Raw genomic sequence first — 20,855 nt, 5'->3', positions numbered from 1 at the left:
GCAGTCTTTAGCTATTCACAGCTCTGCCTGCACTGAGGGGCTGGATCCCCCTTGCCTGGATATTGTTCAGTTGTTACACGTTAGGATCTGTATCTTTCTTTTTCTTGACAAAAGTAAAAACATCAATTATTTTCCCATAGGAAAGCTGAAACAAGTCCAGGGTCATTTCATTGCCTGGTTCTGAATGCAAGCAGTGTCCACAAATGTCAAAACAAGACACACATCACGGAAATTCAAAGCATGTTTTAATTAAAATTATTCCAATTCAAAATATAAATCAAATCATTACCACCATTAACATTCCATGATTATTTTTTTAAGTGGAAGAACCCTCCTTAGAAAGCTACCATTGTTTACCATTGCTTCATCTTCAATGCTCCATAAAATATCAACAGGTGAAAAAGTGTTTAACCACATTTCCAACCTAATTTGAAAAAAATAAAACAAACTAACTAAGGTAAATCAATTTTTAAGCTGGACTGTGGATGAGATGAGAAACATTGTGTCCATCCTGAGAAGCAGTAACAGACCCCAGCCCTTTTGACCTAATCCCTCTGCAGCAGGAGGGGTGGGAAACACTGATCTCTGAGAACCAGGGTCACATTCCTGAGGGTGCATCGTGGCTGCTCCCAGACACAACTTCCTGACTCCCCACATTCCAAATCCAAAGGCACTCCAGCAGAGCAGAGGCACGGGAGGGCACAGGCTGCCACCTGTGTCCAGCCAGGCCCCAGCAGAGGAACAGCAACAGCACAGGGAGAGCTCCCCGGGGATCCAGGGTGGGTTGGGCAGATTGCAAACCTCAACAGGCAAATCAAAGGAAAATCATGAGCAATTTGGGCTTTGCGTGTCATCTTCTTCAGCCTCTTCCACGTCCAATGCCAAGCTGCAGTTTCAAACATCAAGCCTTACGGTCTGCAAACTGCAACGAGGAGAAACGAGAGATCATGATTCTATACACCCCTGAGAGACATCTTTACCTTAGATTATCTTCATGCTCTGTGCTGACACAGAGAAATACATGCAGCTGCTGTTGCTCATCAAACAAAACACGCAAAAAAAAAAAAAAACAACCAAAAAAAGAATGAAAAGTAGAGGGACTTTATTTCCACTCGATTTCCAGCCTGTGCAGTACATCGAGCTGCCATCCATGTGCTACAGCTGCTGCAGGACTCCAATTCATACTCTGCTCACCAGTACCACCCTGTTCTCTCACACAGACAAAACCCTATTTCAGGCACTTTTATATTTTTCAATTCTTTTGGGTGCCTGCAGAGGTGGCAGAGGAGAATGTGGCAGTGCTGAACCTAGTTCTGCCTCAGCCCTCCACCTGGAACTGACTCAAGGTCCAGCAGAGACTGGGAACTCTGCCCTTGGCATTGCGAGGACTCCAGGGAAGTCACCCCATCTGCAGAATTCCCACTCACAGAAATCAAACAGACAAGCCAACAAACTCTGTTGTGCTCCTGCAGTGTGAAAGCACAAGCTAGGAGACGGGAAGAAGGAAACTCGTGCTTTTTAGTGTGGTTGTTTATTAAACTTTATTCCAACACTTGCTGAAGCCCCTCTTCAGCGTGTGCCTTGCTGCACTCCCTGCTTTGTCTCCTTCTCCTCGACCCCCTTGCCCACCCCCCAGCATGGCAGAGACCCTGCTGCCCTGAGGAAATGTTTCCCTGTCCAGAAGCAACACATGCCTGTGTGGGAGCAGCGTGTGATCAAGTGGTTACAGACTAGAAGAACATTTATCTTTTGCAAATCAAGGGGTCTGCCTTCCCAGGAGCGAAGTTCTGTATCAGGCAAACTGGGTTCTTGGGAATAGAACCCGATTTTAAGCTACTGGCTGGAGTAGAGAGCTGTGGGTAGAGGAGGAGGACAAGCAGTGCTGAGAAAGGAAATGGCACCACCTGAATATTGGACATGCTGTCAGGTAGAGGGTCTTTTCTTGAAGCTCCTTAATACACTTCAGCCCTCTCTACCACTACAGCATGAAAAATCTGAAGCACACACAGGGCACTTTGCTGAGAGCCTCCCCTCAGCACGACCTGACCAGCTGGATGCCAGGGACGTCCTGTCTGCTTGGAGAATCCATGGGAACGTGGCTGAGAAGGCCTGCAGGCCCTGCTGCTCACAGCACCCTGGCAGCCAAGGCTCCAAACCCACACGCACGCTCAGGGGTAGTTCAAGAAGAAGTGGGGTGAGCGTTGCCAGCAGAGAGAAAGGCAGGGGACCAGAGGGGAAATGATTTATAGAGTGACAGCACGAGGGCACCACCCACTCACCGCAGCCTTTAGAGCCTGATCTAAGTCTTCCAGCAAGTCTTCTTCATCCTCCAGCCCAACCGACAGGCGGATCAATGTGTCACTGATCCCAAGAGCTTCTCTGTCTTCTGCAGGCACCGAAGCGTGAGTCATGATGGCCCTGGGGGAAACACACCGCCTGGCTTCTAAGAAGCTTTTACTTTTATCAGTAAAGACCAAACCCGTGGGTTTCCTGGCAGCAGCCCCTGAAAGGTTTGACACCTTTTGTGCACCACCCCCTGGTTAACCCACAGATGGAAAGAGATCCTATCATCAGTGCTTGTACCCTGCAGTGTTTCAGTGCAGTGTTTCCAAGGTACAAATGATGAACAAAAAGTGTACACTTGGCAATTCAGAAATTAAAAAGGAGGAAAAAACAAAAGTCCTACTCCTCTTCCATCCAGATTTACTTTTTTTTTTCCTAAAAAAGGAGTATCCAAAAGCTGTAAGCATGTGGAGAAACAGCTGCAGTAGACCGTCTCCAGTATAAAATCACCAGATTTTTCTTTTTTTGTTTTAACTTCTGGTTTCTCAGACCACTTGTCAAACTCTACCACTTACACTGATGAGTCTCTTCTCCCCAGCTATGGAGGGGACAGGTAAGAAGCTCTGTCCCCACATGCTCAGCCACTGCTGTCCACCAGCTGGCAGTTACCTGGCAGCTGCTGGAGTGGTTTAAGATTTGCTGTTACTCTTAAAACGAGTAACTGACATTTATTTAGCATATAAATTTAGCCACAACTTTCCAAAATCAAATTGCATTTGAGAAACTAATTCCATTAAAAAAAAAAATCCCACTTTTAGCCTTTTAACGTAGACAGGGGCAACCAGGTATTGCTAAAACCCCCACAAGATTCAGCGGAGGTGGAGGCAGCTGCAGCTTGGTGCAGCACACCGATCGTGCCCCCTGGTGTGAGCAGCCAGGATGGCAGACCTGTCTCTTCAGCAGCTCTGCTCGCTGCTGCTCCTTCACACGCCCCCTGATCTCTTGGATTTGTTCTCAGAGCAACAAACGGTGCCTCAGTCTCCCAGTTGACACCAGGAAGCACGGGAACGCTTCCATCCGTGCCCTCTCTCACTCCCAAAAGTCACACTCCCTGCTGGAGCAGCCACTGGTTTTGTGCTACACAGCAAACTCCCCTCCAGTTGCAATGACAGGCTGAACATCTTAGCTTGCTGTGCTAGAAAACGTTTAGAACTCCCCTAAACATAGATCAGAAACTTTTCTGTTCCTCTGCAGCCTTTTTAGACATTTGAGATGAAGAGTCACTTACGGATGCTCTGCTAGGCTTTCATACCCTCCCAGGCTCTCAGCCAGGGCAAAAACCTGCAGGAAAACATAAAGGGAAGTTAACACGAGAACTGTAAGGTTATGGATGCTTAGAAAGAGGCAGTTCAGGAAAATGGACCACTTAGTGGCTTGCTTGGGTTTCTTTCCTAATTCTTTCTATAACAACTTTTATAGCCTGAAAGATATTACCTGCAATTAGGGAAAAAAGGGTACAGTAAGCAAGAAAGAGCTATTAAGATTTAGAACAGAGTTATGCTAAGAAAGCTCTGAGGAGGCCTGCTGCACAACTGAAAAGAAAACGTGCCCATGGGCAGCAAAGACACCTCAGGAGTCGCTCCCACCTGCCGTGCATGGGCAGCAATGGAGGGAGAGCAGAGGGGAAAAGGCAGAACAGGGCCTGCCTGGGCCCCACCAGTGCTCACTGCTCAGAGGCAGGACAGGGCAGGCTGCCTCAACAAAGGAAGGCTCAGAGGCCAAACTTTCAGTTAAGGTTTAAGTGGCTATATCCTGTCCTTCCATACTCTCCTTTCAGCATCCCTCCTCACCCTTGGCATTTAACACCCATGCTCTTCAGGCTGGTGAATGCCAGACTTTGGGGGGAAAAAAATCACAAGCATTTCAGACAAACCTCATGAGGCTGAGCAGATTTTTTCTCACATTGCTCAGTTCTGATGGTTAGTTCAGTATTTTGAAAAGCAGCCTGAATTTCTCAGTGCCTAAACAGGACTAGTCTTTGTGACCTGCTCACTGCTGGGTAAGGGGTTTTTACCACTGCTCTCTGAATGATGGACATGTCTTCCAGGATGGCAAACAGGCTCTCCAGAGAGCCAGCTGCACTCAAATATGGATTCAGGAGTCATCTTTTCTGAATGCACTTACTGCCCCCAACTTGTCCCTCCAGCCCTGCTTGCTCATATTGCCTTTGTTTTTCTTCTTTAAAAGAAAATACAACAAAACCTATTGTCATTGCTTCCTGCTCCAACCAAGAGTCCTTCTCTCAGCCTGGTTTAAGAAATGACTTCACTTTTGTACCAGTCTAGTGGCAAACTGATGGTTATCCACATGAAGGGGCGGAAGTGAAGATACTCTCAAGGGACTACACTTCTGGAATGTACTGCCTGATGCTTTTTGTCAAAGCTGGTACATCTCCTGTGCCAGGATTAAATGCTGTCTCTCATCTAAAAGGATGTTTATTGGGAAAATCTTATTTTTAGTAAATTCATTTTCAGTTGATGACATTAGCTAGCAAGTAAGAAACTTTGGGAGGAGAAGGAAGTTCTCATTTACCTTAGTCAATTATTACTGATTTGTTTTTCCAAGAACAAAGCAGCAAAAACACAAGAGCAGGATGCAAATTAACCAGAGATCAAGAGAAGCAGACACATGAAAGAGCAGAGGCAGAATCACTCTATTACAAAGACAAAAGCCTATGGTTTGGGTAAAATAAACAGACAACTGCTCTCCAAACCGAGGGCCTCCCTCTTGGCTTCATGATTCATGTCATTTCCCAACGGGTTTTTCTCCTGGTGAGTACTTTGAAATATGACAGCAATATTGCACCAGCCACTGCTCCTCTGCCTTCAGACACTGCAGGTATTTTTGCAAAGGGCTGGCACACAGGCTCCCCAGCCTGGGCAAGCCTGGCTCAACTCCACCCTCCTGTGTAAACAGATCCTTCAAATGAGCCTGCCTTCCCTCTCATTAGCCTCCCAGTTACAAGTCACCTCTTATTTAGAGACGGTTACACCCAAAAGACTCCAGGAGCTTTCAAGTAGAAGAAGACTCTCCCCACCCCAAGTAGAACCACTTCCTTCCACTACCACTCTCAAGAAAGCCTGAAGCCCCCCAAGGTACTGCACCTTCCCTGCCATTTACCTTTAAATTCCTGAGGAAGGTGGCAGCGTGTTCCAGACCTCCTTTGATGTAGAAGGTGACCATCCCGGGGCAGCCAGAGCACTGCCTCTTGACCAGCTCGTACTGAGGGTGTGAAGGCAAGCCTGGGGTGGGGGAAGTTGCTCGGAGTTAATGGCCAGACTTCAAAGGGCCCCACAGTTTCCCTCTGCTGGGCAGGAACAGCCCCCGAGTCCCCCGCCCCGGAGGGTGCACAGAGGCACGTAGGTGACGGTGCCCAGAGGTGGCCTCCCTCCAGGGTGTCACCTGCCCCCAAGTCCTGCCAACCTACCTGGGTAAATGACTTTCTCCACCCGGGAATCTGACTCCAGAAACTGAGCAACAGCCAGAGCATTGTGGAAATGCTGCTTCATCCGGATCGGCAGGGTCTTCAGGCCGCGGTTGCACAGGTAACAGTCGAAGGGGGACGGAACAGCTCCCAGGGCTACAGGCATTCAGACACAGTGCCACAGAGAGCCAAGGTTTTGTGGGGGGTTGGTTTTGGTTGTGTGGTTTTGGTTTTTTTGCAATAAAACTAAATACAGCCCCCATTTCCAACATTTCTTAGGAGTTAGAACAAGACAGGTGGAAAGACACCTGATGCAATCTGTCTTCCTCATCTCACACACGTGGGAAGCCAATTAATGAGCTGAATTAACCAGCTGAAGACTCAAGGACTAAATTTATTAGGCATAATATGCCTTTACTCTCTCTGCTGTAGACAGAGGGCAAACAGAACACAGTATAGAAATTTGTTAATTACAATTAAGAGGCAGTAAAATGGTTAAAATCAACCTATATAACAACATTCTACATTAGAAATCAGGCTTCTTGCATCTGTCCCTTACATTTCCCTCCAGTCATTCACACTTCTGCACACTCAGATGCCTGAGCCACATCTGTAGATAGATTCCATACTTGGGTGCATGGGCGAGCTGGTGTATTTGAATATGGTTCATTCCAGGGTATCTCCTACATGGGCTACTTACAGTTCTGTAGGAATTTGAGCCTTTCGTAGAGTTTATCACAGTTTACTGAAACAAGTCCCATCACCACATCACTGTGCCCTGAAAATTCAAGACAAGAACAGCATCAGCCACTTCCCCTGCTCCAAGGTTCTGCCACAAACCCTCATCTTCTCAGTCCTGGGGCTAACACAGTCCCATCTTTGGGAGACAACAGGTTCCCCCTCATTGCTACAGCTGTCCTTCCCATGCAGCACATGCGTCCCAAGGCAGATCTCAGCTGCTTGTTCTGCCCCAGACACTTCCCAAGCCCAGGGCCACTGACTGCTGGGAAGCAGGACACTGCTCAGGGATCAGGGTGTCCTGTGGAGCAGCACCAGGCTGCTGCCTTCCTGAGAGGGAACACCAGCCAGAAAGCTTCCACTTCTGCCCATGTCAGCTGGGATATAAGGTTACAGCCCAGCTACAACCAGGTTAGCTCCAAGTCTGGGCTGGCTGGGGAGCAAAACAGTGACCATGCTTTTGGACAGGCCCCAGTGCACCTCATGAAACCTCCCTTGAACCTTCATATCATCTCTGGCAGCCACCTTCTGCAGAGCCACTTGCTGTGTCCTACTCCAAATAAAGCCAACATGGCTGCAAACACCTCCAGGGCTACTACCTGAAGCCAGGTCAATATTCTTTCTCCCAGGATTTGTTTAGGAGCTATGAGGACTAATGGGGTATCCAATAGTCCATCTCCTCTAATGGTCCATCTAAGAATTACTGGTGGACACACTGGCTGTTGTGAACAGCCTGCAGCCAGGATGGCTCTTGAATAGCCAGGCTGAGCTGTGCTGAACTCCCACACTCACCGTTCATGTACTTGGTTGCAGAATACATACAGATATCAGCCCCCAGGGCCAGTGGACGCTGAAAGGAAATGAAAGCAGGTTTGGTTAAAGTTGCTGTGCACTCTGGTTCCTTGCAAGCTGTCCAGAAAGGCTGGGGTCCAACACAGAGAACAACAGGTGGGGAAACTAGAGAAAAACCCACAAAAAACTTGACACAAAACACCTTGAACACAAAAACCCGAGGACGAAGCCAGACGGGATAAGTGAAAAAACAATAGCAGAGGAAAGCACTCTGAATTAAAGATAAGCACTGGAAGAACCCATAGTCAAATGTGATTTAAAAGCACTGGTCTAATTCTCATGGGTTATATTGCTTAGCTGAGGCAGGGTAAGTAATGGCATTTACTCTAAATTATATTCCCTTAGAAAATGAAGATCTCAACACAATCAGCAAAGCCAAAAAAAGGGCAGTGTTTTCTAGAGACCAGTATTGCTGAGCCTGCACTGCAGGAACAACTGAAAACCTGGAGGAAGTGCCAAGTTTGGCAGGTCTCTCACCCCAGACCTCCCAGCTTTCCCCCCAGAAGCCTTTCTAAGGTGAGGCAAACTACTACTGTCTTGCAATCAGTCACTAAGTAAAGGACTTGGCTCTCAGCACAAACATACTCTACCAACTGAGCAGCATCAATATGTTAAAAGGTAACAGAGCAAGCAGACTCAGAATGAAAAAGTGCTGCTGCCAGATTAACCAGGGGTGTCTGTTCAAGGAAGGTGGATAATGTGCATTCCCAGTGCCAGCCAGGAGAATGGCAGCATAAACACCAGTGCCTTCTATATCCTGTATTGCTATATAAATCACTCTAAAATTATGATCTTCTTAGTACACTGTATCAGCAGCACTCAGGAGGGTTTAATGACACTACCTTTTATGTTTACAAGAATTAATCATCTCAACTGACTTTCTCTTAGCACCAGGCTAATAAAAGATACATTAACTAGCTCCTATAACCAGATGCTCACTTCTTTCACACAAATCTTTCCAAGCCTTTGGTGTGTACCAGACAAAGTCAAGTGCTGCTTTAGCTAAGCATTAACACCACCTGTTAAGCTCTCTTAATTTATAAAGATCTCAACACCCTTAACAAAAACACACACCTTGCCTTTTGCACTCAAAAAAGTTTTACTTTAGACCTAAAACACAAGGAATTAGCTTGGACTTCTGGGCATATACATGAGTATTTGTAGCCCATGTTAAGACAAACAAGACTTGGTATTTATTATTCTGAAGCATTTTTTAGAACTTAAGAAATAATCTTCACTTTGTGTATCCTAATTACCAAAGCAGAAAAGTAGTGCCAGTTGTTCAAGGTAGAAATGACAAACGTCTAAGCCATATGTTCACCAAAGTATTGAAGGAAAAGGTAACTTGAGTGTCTCAAAGAAAGGTGTAACAAAGTTTGCCTGTTTTAACTTTTTCTTCCACTTCCTTTTTTAGAATATCAAGTGGTTCAGAACGTACCATAAGAAGCAAATACAAAAGAGTTGGTATAAAAAGGTCAAAGTTAGGAACCAGGATGCTTTTTAAGAAGCCTGTTGTGATTTCCATCAGTGAGAACTAACAGCTATGATTTCTGAATGACAGAGAAGCCATTTCCCCAAGAGCTGACCTGCCCATCTCCATCCAGGGTATGGCTGGCTAGAAAATACCTTGCATTCCATCTCTGCTCAGCTGAAGGGCAGCAGTGCAGGGGCTGTGCTGAGGAACAGGCCAGGCCATTGCACAACCCACTGATCAGAACTGCAGCTCCTTGGTGGTGCTTCCATTTTAAAAACCTATCATCAAACACACTGAAATGATGGGGTGATGGTAAACCAAGTGCTTACCTGGAAATATGCAGACATAAAAGTGTTGTCTACCACGAGAAGAACATCTTTATGCTTATGTACCACATCTGCACAGGCCCTGATGTCAATGACCTTCAGTGTGGGGTTTGTGGGTGTCTCAATCCAAACCAGCTGCAGCAATTCAACAACACAACACATCAGTCTGGGGATCTTACAAGGCTGGTGATGACACACATGTAAGTCACAAGTGCTCTTAAACATTAACTCACTGAGTGTCAGCTTCCCATGCAGGCTTGCAGAGAGGAAACAAGGAAATGGCCCTTCTGAAGAAAAGTGGGGTTTCTTGGGAGAGGTAACACTCATCCCAGAAAAAACTGAGGTATGGGAAGAACATCTAAGCTTTTGAAAACCTAAGTGCATCACAGCTGGAGAAGGCCTGACAAAGCCAGAAGAAAGTCTTTGCACCCAAAAGCTCATAGGTCTTTTCCAGCTGAATTATCTTCCATTAGGGCAGTGGATTATCTGTTCCAGTGCCATGGAGCACCTCCTCCAACCTTGGTGTTGCCTCTGCTGTCTCTTACCTTTCCCTCCTTCTCCCTCTCTCTCTCTGCTGTTTTTTACCCTTCTTAAACTCATTTCAACAAGGCACCACAAACATCACCAACTGGCCTGCAGTGGGGACATGTTGGAGCTGGCTGTGCCCAACCTGTCCCTGCAGAGACCACCCCTGCAGCCCCTTCTGCTTGACACACACACACAATACAACAAGAGCAAGAATTATTTAATGACATTGAGCAAGTAAGTTCAGCCATTTCCTTCTCCCCTACCTTGGTCTTTGGTGTAATTGCAGCTGCCAGGCATTCCTTTTTTGTGCAGTCAACAAAAACTACTTTCAAGCCCATTTCCATGGCTACTTGCCTGAAGTATCTGTTTGTGCCTAAAAAAAGGAAACCAAAGCAAACCAAAACAAACAAAACAGAGACACAAAATGAAACTATTTCCGTTACTTTCCTTTACTGATCTCCTGTTTCTTCTACACACCCACAGAATGTCAGGAGGGCACAGTTTTATGCTGTACACCATAAATGGCCCATTCATATTTTTTAAAAAAAAGTTTAAAGATTGATGTAGTTTCAAGCATAATGGGAATATGGAATGAGAGCTACTTATGAAGTACCTTCAATTAATAGTTATTCAGGGTTTTTTTCATCAGAAAATTAAATAGACCCCTCTAACCCTTCCTGCAGCCCTTTGCCATACACAAGCTGGTGGTTCCAGGTTTCATATCCTCTTTCTCCCACCCCACTTTGTATAATTTTTTTTTCCACCACATACTTTCAAACTCTTTTTAATTTAATAAGCTTAATTGAGAATCTGGCAGAAGAAGAATCACAGGGAAGACTCCAGCTGCTGTGTTTCTTACCACTCCATTAAATAAGCACGTAGCAAGGAACATAAAAAGTGGTAATTTTCTTCCTTTCTGTCTTTGAAGCCTTTCATTGGAAAGATGAAAGGAAGAAACCAGAAGCAACCAGTTGATCACTAGATGTGCAACATACTGACTATCTGGCAACACTGCCTGGATTAAAAATTAATTCATTAGGTTTTTCTGCCAAGGTTACTCAACATTTACTCACTCATGCAGGACAGCAGTTTGCCATCAGGCCATAAAGTCACAGAACAGGCAGGGGATCATTCTGTGGGCTGAACACTACACCTGGATGACTTTCTTTTTAAGGAAACACTTTTATTTCTACAAGAAGTTGTACCTTATATTCCCTCTTGTGCTGTAAGAAGTTTATTCAAGCATGGGAAATTTTCACACAGACTGTCAACTCTACAAATACAAACCACAGAGGAGTTGCTTTCTACTGGTCTTACACACTCTGAGCAGCAGCACTGCAGAAAACTTCGGGTGGGAGTGAGAGGTTCCACGGAGAGCAGCCCTTCCAGGGAGTTACCACAACATCTCAAAACTCTGAGGTGCCAACTTCCTGCAGCTCCTCCTCACTCCTCCCCAGAATTCAGATCTCCTGGACACGCAGCAGGCCACAAGCTTTCACACACTGCCCGAGAGCTTTTTGTTTCCTGTTGCTGTTTTTCTGAGAATCTTGACTAGCAGGACAGATGGGAGTCAGCCAGCACAGCACAGCTCTCCTACCCAGCTGGGCTTTTTACCAAAACTGCATAAAATGCTTACCAAAGCATGTGCCCTGCAGGGAGCAGGGACACCTGCCAGCACCCAGCGACTCAAAGGTTGCTGGTAAGGGCTGAAGTGTGAAAGGCTGCTGAGGCGTGGAGGAACAAACCCTGCAGGGCACAGAGGAGACAGTGCAGGGAACAGCCCGGAGAGGGCTGAGAAGGAACCGGGCTGCAGAGTGCAAGGACAGGGGCAGGGCAGAACACTGGGAACAGCCAGGAGAGCACAGCCTAGGAGAGAGGGGCTCAGGGGACAGGGAGCCCCTAGTGCCCCAGGGAAGAGCAAAGGGGCCTCGGTGGCCAGTGGCAGCTCTGCAGATGCAGCTCCACTGACCAAGGCTGCTGCCATGGGGCAGCTGGGCTCTTCACAGCCAAATGCTGGAAGTATTTAAAAGAAATGTAGATATAGTGCTGAGCGACATGATTTAAGCACTGAACGGGTAAATTAGGTTATGGTGGGGGGAGTTAGGTTGTGGTTGGACTTGATGATCTTCAAGGTCCCTTCCAACCAGGATGATTCTATGATTCTATGACAAACATCAGGGAAGAAATGATGGAATTCATCTCTGCAGAAATCACCACAGGCTGAGGCATCAATAAGCAGGGAAACTGGTCTAGCTTGGAAAAGGCACCTCAGGGCCCTTCCGAAGTGAGGAACTGAAAATGTGCTTTGGCCAAATGACTTTGATTTACCCAGTTCTGTGGTGAGAGGGCCATGAATCAAAGGAGCAGGGGTTCCTGCTGCCTGCACTCAACCTGGCTCCAGATGTGCCTTGGAGAAGAGGTACCTGGCCCGCCAGAACTCAGACACTGAAAGCAGATGTGTGTGTTTGTACCTGATGGGCACAAGCACAGAGAACTGACTGGCAAACAAGAGTCCCTCTTTAGCAATGGAAAAGGTGACTACTCTTGCTGAAAAGTGTTCCAGCTGTTGCTGGGCAAACACAACCTGTTGCTGGCCTCTCTAACCTTCCTTTGGAAAGAACACAGCCTTGATCTCTTTGTGCCAAGACAACAACCTTTGCTCACCACTGAAACACAGGACTTGGGCACTGAGGACACTGACTGTCACAGGGCATCCTGGCAGACATCCTTCCTGCGAGGGACTTCTGGGTGGCATCAACCTTTTGAAGGACTTTGGCAGAGATGGATGCACTGGGGAGTTTCTTGGAAGAATGGATCAAAAAAAAGCCCTGCAAGGGGGCTGCAGCATCACTGAAGCACTGGGGAGACATGGGCATAACAGATGCAAGTTGTGCTTTCAGACAGAAGATGTCTGAAACAGCCCAGACAAAAAGCTGGTTGGTAAAGGGTCAAACCCAGGAAAGGAAGAGTAGAAATACCAGAAGCTGGAAAGCTCAGCTGTGCTGGACTGCAGAGGGTCCTGCTCTGCAAAAAGACCTGTGCAAGGCTAGGATGTGGCTGTTTTCCCTTCATTCAAGCATGTGTTATTAATTAGCTGTGTTTTTTAAAACCCCCATGTTGTGCCACAGAATCTTTCAGTGTTTGAATTTCTAACACCAAAACCAGGCCCAGGAGTGTTCTGTGTTCTCATGAAGTGAAGAGAAATTGTGGGAAATTCAGAAAGTTCACGAGAATCAAAAATACATTCATTTCATCATTTGCATAATTAAGATCAAAGCCACACTTGTGCTTTACATACCTCCATAGACATCATCCATGCAGATAATTGTGTCCCCTGCCTTCAACAAGTGAGTAATATTCAAAGTAGCAGCTAAACCAGAAGCATAAGCTAAACCTGGAAGAGAAAAGAGTGAGTGGCAGACAGACTGTATTCTCATGTGATACAACCTTGTCAGACTTGCCTTTGCTTTCCTCACTTTGCTTCTGAAAGGAGCCTGTTGTGTCACTTCTGCTAGCTCCCTCATGAAATGGATGCAGCAGAAGTGGCAGCCTGGTGTTCCTCAGGGTGGAAGCCAGGGTGAGCACTGCTAACACAGCCTGGGAAGAGCTGCTGCCCGGCTCCCTCTCCCCACTGTGGGCACTGCTGCTGCACAAGGAGAGATTCCATCTGCCTTGGCCATCACGTGCAGCCAGAGGAAGCGTGACAGAAAGCCCAGGGACTGACCTGGACCTTCTTGGGTGGCAAGTGTTGGGACTCTTTTCACACCACGAGGCAGCTCGTGCCCATAACCAGCAGTCAGAGGCTGTGACAGCCTGGCTGTGACACAGCTGCTGCTGACAGCTCTGTGTCTGTGCCCCCCGAGCTGTGCCTGCTGTAGGCAGGCAGAGACACTCATGCTGGCACCCTGCTTGAGGGACACCTTAACTGCTTACAGTATTTAGCTCCATCCAGCACTGCCACAGCCTTCTCCAGGCAATTCCGGGTAGGGTTTCCACTCCGGCTGTATTCATAGCCCTGTTGGGAAAACAAGGAAGAAACGTAACTTAAGAAAGGAAGTTTGGTTCAGTAATAGTCCTGGGTTCCTTAAAAAGCTTCCCTTGCTCTCAACACTGGGGTTTCACATCCACCTCCTCCAAGAGCAGCAGGCAGCTGGGCATCCCCAGCCTGAAAATGGTTTCCAGGGGTGCACTGGGGGAAGTATCAGAGAATCATGGATTCATCAAGGCTGGAAAAGACCTTCAAGATCATCAAGTCCAACCATCATACTGCTAGTCACGCTCTCCTGCTTCTTCCTAGGCATCCTCCTCTGGCCACTGCTGGAGAAAAGGCCTGGAGCTGACACAATCCACTCACTCTCACATTGTCAGGAAGGATGTGTCCCATCTCCACGATGGGCAGCTTGAAAGATGCTACAGGGCACTGACCAGTGCCAGCCTGTACCCATCACAAGTCCTTGGCAGCTCAGACATCTCCTGGGCATGCAACCCGACCAAGTCCCACGTTTTTATGTGAGCACTGAGAAGATTTAACAAGAAAAAAAAAACAGCACATGCATGCGTGGATGTGCTTGTTACAGAGAGAACCTGGGTCAGGCTCCTGGTATTTGCCTACTTTCAGGATTTCTGTTTAATGACAACTTCCTGAGGCTCAGGAGTGGGGCAAACTGCTCTCACAGAGCTCTTGGCCAGAAGGCAGCCACATGAATTCAGCAGCCTGGGACTCTTAGCTTTGTTTTGTTCTTAGCTTTGCTTTTTTCTCTTTGACCACTTTTGGCAAGGACATTATCTACAAGTTAATCAGCAATATGATTACAGTAAACTATATTCTAATGCTGAAGAATCAAAATGGGAAGACTTTGCAGCTTTCTACTTACTCTTCTAATTAAGGTGTATATCAGTTTAGCAAGCTGCTTTCTATAGGTTGGTTTGGGGTTTTTTTGTATATGTATAAGGAGAAGGATCTGGAGATAACTTAGAGCACCTTCCAGAACCTGCAGGGGCTGCAGGAAAGCTGGGGAGGGACTTTTGACAAGGGCAGGGAGTGATAGGACAAGGGGGAATGGTTTTAAGCCAAAGAGGGTAAATTTGGGTTAGACTTGAGGAAGAAATTCTGTGCTGTGAGGCTGGTGAGACCCTGGCCCAGGTTGCCCAGGGAAGCTGTGGCTGCCCCATCCCTGGCAGTGTTGAAGGGCAGGTTGGATGGGGCTTGGAGCAGCCTGGGCTGGTGGGAGGTGTCCCTGCCCATGCAGGGGGCTGGAACTGGACGATCTTTAAGGTCCCTTCCAATCCAAACCATGCTATGATTCTATGACTCCTTCCTCTGTGGTCTTCTTCAACACAGCTCCCTACTTACTAGCACGCACCATTTTGACCCGTGTAAGTGATCTTCTGTGGAATCCAAGATCACAAGGCAAGTTCCTTGTTGCCCAGCCAGCAGAACGTGATGTTCAGACCTCCCGTTTGGAACAAGTACTCATTTATGAGCCGTGAATTCATGTCACTTCCCTCCTGGAAGCCGTCTGAAACTTCACTTGGGGAGGGGCTTTTCATCAGAGGAGACAGGGATAGGACACTAGTGATAGGGGTGATGGTTTTACACTGAGAGAGGGGAGATGTAGGGGAGATATTAGGAAGAAATTCTTCACTGTGAGGGGGGTGAGCAACTGGGATGGGTTGCCCAGGGAGGCTGTTGATGCCCCATCCCTGGAGGTTTTTAAGGCCAGGTTGGACGAGGTTTTGTGCAGCCTGGTCTGGTGGTTCCCTGCTCATGGCAGGGGGGCTGGAGCTGGGTGACCTTTAGGGTCCCTTCCCACCTTGATGATTCTGTGATTCTGGTCTATGATTCCGTGCTTCACTGGTAGCTCCGCGCAAACACTTCCCGCGCTTCCTACACTGAAACATTCAGGAAACATCCACTCCCCCTGCACCGATACCCAAAGCACCTTCTTACACCAAATACCCTTTTTCCTTCACAATCCCCCCTCACCCTGCCTTCCAGCCCCCTCGCGGGAAAACCCCTCCCTCCCAGCGAGGAGAAACAGACGCGTCAGGGGGACACTGGAGGAAGGGGAATATTCACACGTGCTGCAAAGTGGGGACCCCCCCTCCCCGCTTCCCGCTGCCTCCCCAGCCCCCCGCGATGCCCCGCGGGCAGTGCCGGCGCCGGGGGCTGCGGGGCTGGGCAGGGGGGGCGGGAAGCCCGTTCCTGCGCCGCCGGCCCGACTCACCGTGTGCTGCCCGGGGGCCTGCTGCTTGAAGGTGGTGGAAAGGGAGATGGGCGGCACCAGAGCGGCCGAGCGCCACTGCTCGGGCTCCTGCCCGGCGTGGATGGCCTGCGTGGCGAAATGCGCGAGCGGCGGCAGGAAGCCCCGCGCTCCAGCACCTGCCATGGCCGCGATCTCAATGTCGCCGCCGCCGCCGCCGCCGCCGGTACCTCCGCGGCCGCCCCGCCCCGAGGGGCCCGGCGCGGGAGGGGCAGCGGGAGAGCGCCATTGGCTGCGGCGGGGCGGCGGGAGGAGCCGCGGGTCTGCGCCCCGCACCCGGCCCTGCGCCCCGCACCCTGCGCCCCGCACCCGCCCTGCGCCCCGCACCCTGCGCCCCGCTCCCTGCCCTGCGCCCCGCACCCCGCCCTGCGCCCCGCACCCCGCCCTGCGCCCCGCTCCCTGCGCCCCGCACCCTGCGCCCCGCACCCCCCTCCCTGCCCTGCGCCCCGCACCCTGCGCCCCGCACCCCGCGTCCCGCACCCTGCGCCCCGCACCCTGCGCCCCGCTCCCTGCCCTGCGCCCCGCTCCCTGCGCCCCGCTCCCTGCGCCCCGCACCCTGCGCCCCGCACCCTGCCCTGCGCCCCGCTCCCTGCGCCCCACTCCCTGCGCCCCGCACCCTGCGCCCCGCACCCTGCCCTGCGCCCCGCTCCCTGCGCCCCGCACCCCGCGCCCCGCACCCTGCCCTGCGCCCCGCTCCCTGCGCCCTGCACCCTGCCCTGCGCCCCGCACCCTGCGCCCCGCACCCCGCGCCCCGCACCCGGCCCTGCGCGCCCGGCTGCCCCTCTCTCCTCAGCCCCGGCTGCCCCTCTTTCGGCCCCGCTCCTTCCATCTCCCCAGCCCCGCTCTCCATCTCCTCAGCCCCGCTCTCCGTCTCCTCAGCCCCGCTCTCCATCTCCTCAGCCCCACTCCCTCCATCTCCCCAGCCCCGCTCCCTCCATCTCCTCAGCCCTGGTTTCCCCTCTCCCCAGCCCCGCTCCCTCCATCTCCCCAGCCCCGCTCTCCATCTCCCCAGCCCCGCTCTCCATCTCCCCAGCCCCGCTCCCCATCTCCCCAGCCCCGCTCCCTCCATCTCCTCAGCCCCGCTCTCCATCTCCCCAGCCCCGCTCTCCATCTCCCCAGCCCCGCTCTCCCCTCCTCAGCCCCGGCTTCCCGTCCCCTCAAGCTTCGCTTTCCCCTCTGCTTCAGCCCCGCGCTCTCCCCCTCCACCCCCGCCCCGATGGGCAGAGACGTTTGCAGCTTCTTCTCTTACATTTCAAGCTGAATTTTTAATAATTCTTCTACCATTTGCAGGCAGATTTAGAGCACAGCTGGATCTGAGTGCAAGAAACACAGTGATTATTATCAAGCCTGTTCTTGTCACCAGAGAAGATAGCGATAGGACAAGGGGTGATGGTTTTAAACTGAGAGGGGAGATGTAGGTGAGATATTAGGAAGAAATTCTTCACTGTGAGGGTGTGAGAAACTGGGATGGGTTGCCCAGGGAGGCTGTTGATGCCCCATCCCTGGAGGTTCTTAAGGCCAGGCTGGACGAGGTTTTGTGCAGCCTGGTCTGGTGGTTCCCTGCTCATGGCAGGGGGGTTGGAGCTTGATGATCTTTAAGGTCCCTTCCAACCTTAATGATTCTGTGATTTTAGCCTCAGCACATAGTAGAAACCTGAAGGAATTTAAAGCTCTGCTGACAAGTCAGTCTCCTGAAGCCTGCAGAAAATATTCACATAAATCCCACGGGCAACACTGTGCTTTGAACCCATCCTACTGCCAGGACACCAAGTCACCAAGTTTGGTGGCCAGTGAATCTCAGGCAGGGTCATAATGAGTCTGTTTTCTTTTTATAATAATTTGTATTATGAAATTCAGGATACTCAATTTGTCAAGCCGAAACAAAGGGGAAAGTGGAACTCTTCCTAGTCATCCCAAATTTCTTCCTCCACCTCCAGTTTCACACTGTAGTTATCTGTGTAGCCCACAGTAGCCTTCTTTGGGGATTTCTGGAGAAGGTTGTCCAGGGCCTCAGGCACTTGGAGCTGTTGCTCCTTTCAGGAACACACAAATGTATTGTGGGTTAGTCTGAGCAACCTGTGTAAATAGCTTGTGGTTTGGTTGTGGGTTTTTTTTTTAATAAAGAGAGATAAAAATTTCTGAAGCGCTTTGGGACAGCAGCAGCTGAGCAGAGAATTAATACTTCCCCTCGAACGGAAGCCATTGAGGCTATGCTGGCTTAAAATTCCTTTACTCTGTTCTGCCAGGTATTCATCACAAGTTTAAATATCCCTGTCAGACCCACAGCTAGAATAAATGCAGGTGCACACTTGCAGTCTATCGTTTCTATCTGCTGCTTGCCTTTGGGGTTTGCACAAAGTTGGTCTTTTTTTTTCCCCTCTCTTGTTTTTTGACCTATTCATTTACATACTAAAAAAAGCCAGCATCCTTCAAGGAGGAATACACCCAGGAGGAATTGCTCCTCCATTATGCATTTCCTACTGGAGGAATTCCAGAAGTGCAGTTTCCATAGACTCACAGCCCAGGAGCTGCAGGACATGCCACTTCACACTGCCACAATATCTGACCCTGCTACTTTCATCTCAATTGCCTAGTGCCTGGAAGAGAGCACTTTAAGTCATTGTAGAAGATGGAGAATACAAACAAGACAAATTCCTGTTGTTAGATGGTAAAAACGACCCCAAAACATCCTCAGGAGTTTGTAGCAGTGTAATAATTATGCAGTACAGCCCGAGCATGGGAGGACACCTGGATTCACTACGAACACCAGTTTTCACCCAGCAGTTCCCATTAGTAATGCATCCATTACATTTCTGGATTGAATAAGGGACTCCCTAACAAGCTGGTAAACACTGACTTCATGCCTCCGTTTCCTCTTAGCTGGCCTCCAGTAATTAAAAATGCAACGTGAAGCTTCCAGCATCAGCTAAAACCCGAGGCAGGGCACCTCCTCCACAAGACCAGGTACACACCATGCGTGTTCCCAGCACGGCCACGAGCAAACAGCCTCTGGTGCAGCACTGGGGCATGGACAAGAGGCACCAGAGCTGCTCACAGGTTTTCACTTCCTCTGAAAACAAGAAGAGCCAGAAAAATCTTGTTGGAAAGACCAATGAAGTATAGAGCAAAGGTGGTGCTTCCCCCCCCCACCTCCCCTAGAATGATTTAAAATTCCGTGTTGGAATTATAAATATCTGTGTGGGAAGCAGCTGTGCTGTCACTCTGAAGACAGCAGGCACAGAAATCGTGTTCCGTGGTTCCCGTTTCTGCCAAGAATTCTTCATCACTTATTATGTGAGGAGAGGATGCAAACTGGGTAAAGGAAGAGGTCACCCAGAAGGGTAGTTCTTTTATCACAGCAGATCTAATCTTCCTCACAGCTTGGAGGCTGCTTCTCCTGGAAGCATTACTAAAAATTCCACTTTACCTGGAATTTGAAAAAAAAATCCACTCTTGTCAGTGGATACTTGCAGAACCAGCGCTGAAGGAGCAGCTCCTGCAGGGACACCTGCAGGCTCCCAACCCAGAGCAGCTGCTCTGTGAGATGATCATGCACCCACCAGAGCTGACACGGGGACAGGACCGGGTGCCCGTCATGTCTGTCCCTTCTCCTGCCTGTGCTTTTGAGGAAGACACTCGTACAGGTCCCATCAGTCTCCAGGTAACTTCTTGTTTCACCATCACGTGTCACGCTGGGTCTTTTCCTTCTGTTTCCCTTGGTGAATGAAACAGCCACACTCATGAGAGAAACAGATGGATAGGGAAGGGGCTGGGCAACGTTTAGCTCAGCATTAGTAGCCTCCTTCTCTCCCTTGGCTCACAAAGAGATCCACACTAGGAGCACTGCAGGAGCTGCACGAGTTCAGGCTTGAGATCATCTGAGAAATCCTTTGACGTGTTGTGACCCGGGAAGAAACCCAGTGCCTGTGTCCTCATAGCAAATGAGGGGAATTGGCTCATCTCAATGATTTCACTGTTGTGTGGTTTGCTTACACCCCTGGCATGCAGCAGTGTATGGAGCACAGTCACCTCTGCAGTTGTGTAACTCAACCTCGAGCCAAGACACTCCTGGATCCACCTTGCCACTTTGCAAAGGGAGCCCAGAGCAATCCATAGGAGTCATCACAGCAACGGACTGAGAACCTGGGACCTTCCCTCACCATAGAAGCAAAGGAGATGGTGCTTCTCTCCCTCGGCAGGCTGAGGTACACCTGGGTAGCCAGGAGCACCTCCCAACAGGCAGAGCCTCTGCTGTAGCAGCTGCAACAGTCCGGGAATCTGGGATGCAAGGTCTGCAGGCAGGCACAGCCCTCTGTGGATTGCAGTGACTCCAGGGAAGAATGCCAAGCTGCCCACACGGTATTCCCTGTACCTGTGAGGCAGAGGCAGGCCCTTCCTGCTGATGCAAGAAGCAGCTGTTTCCCTAGAAATCAAAGAATCACAGAACAGTTTGGGTTGCAAGGGACCTTCAAGACCATCTGGATCCAACCCCCTGCATGGGCAGGGACACCTCCCACCAGCCCAGGCTGCTCCAAGCCCCATCCAACCTGCCCTTCAACACTGCCAGGGATGGGGCAGCCACAGCTTCTCTGGGCAGCCGGGGCCAGGCTCTCCCCCCCCTCCTCAGAGCCCAGAACTTCCTCCTCAAGTCCAGCCCACATTTACCCCCTTCAGCACAGACCCACCGCCCCTTGTCCCGCCGCCACCAACCCGCACACAAGGCCGCGCCTGAGCCACCGCCGCGTGCGCGAGTCCCCCCCGAGCCCGAGGGGCCAGCGCAGCCACCCGGACACGGACGGGCCCCGGGCCCCGCCAGGGGCCGCCCGCGGGCGCTGCCCGGTCCTGCCCTGCCCGGTCCCGCCCTCCCCGGTCCCTCCCGCTCCCCCCCGCAGGGCCCTCCCGCTCCC

At 50.1% G+C, this 20,855-nt stretch overlaps 1 protein-coding gene across 1 annotated transcript; it reads right to left on the bottom strand.

Moving 5' to 3' along the window:
* Positions 1-228: 228 nt before the first annotated feature.
* Positions 229-16,126, bottom strand: CTH (cystathionine gamma-lyase). The gene is made up of 12 exons (XM_051625733.1): positions 15,913-16,126; positions 13,619-13,700; positions 12,984-13,079; positions 9,949-10,058; positions 9,161-9,292; positions 7,298-7,355; positions 6,468-6,545; positions 5,771-5,923; positions 5,464-5,585; positions 3,572-3,624; positions 2,280-2,418; positions 229-922 (listed from the first exon to the last, which is right to left on the bottom strand). The coding sequence occupies exons 1-12, from the start codon at positions 16,072-16,074 to the stop codon at positions 902-904; spliced, it is 1,206 nt and encodes a 401-aa protein (XP_051481693.1). The 5' UTR covers positions 16,075-16,126; the 3' UTR covers positions 229-901.
* Positions 16,127-20,855: the final 4,729 nt, after the last annotated feature.

This window comes from Apus apus, chromosome 7 (genome assembly GCF_020740795.1).
Source record: "Apus apus isolate bApuApu2 chromosome 7, bApuApu2.pri.cur, whole genome shotgun sequence".
In the NCBI taxonomy this organism is placed as follows: Eukaryota; Metazoa; Chordata; class Aves; order Apodiformes; family Apodidae; genus Apus; species Apus apus.
The sequence above is the reverse complement of the archived record's forward strand: the minus strand, read 5'-3'. Positions and strand labels throughout refer to the sequence as shown.

Excerpts from the sequence above, each read along its gene's own strand:
- CTH (XM_051625733.1), bottom strand. The coding sequence starts at position 16,074 with ATGGCAGGTGCTGGAGCGCGGGGCTTCCTGCCGCCGCTCGCGCATTTC. Across the intron at positions 5,586-5,770 it reads GGAGAAAGTCATTTACCCAG|GCTTGCCTTCACACCCTCAG; the intron begins GTAGGTTGGCAG and ends CCCCCACCCCAG. Across the intron at positions 2,419-3,571 it reads GAAAGCCTAGCAGAGCATCC|GGCCATCATGACTCACGCTT; the intron begins GTAAGTGACTCT and ends TGTTTCCCCCAG.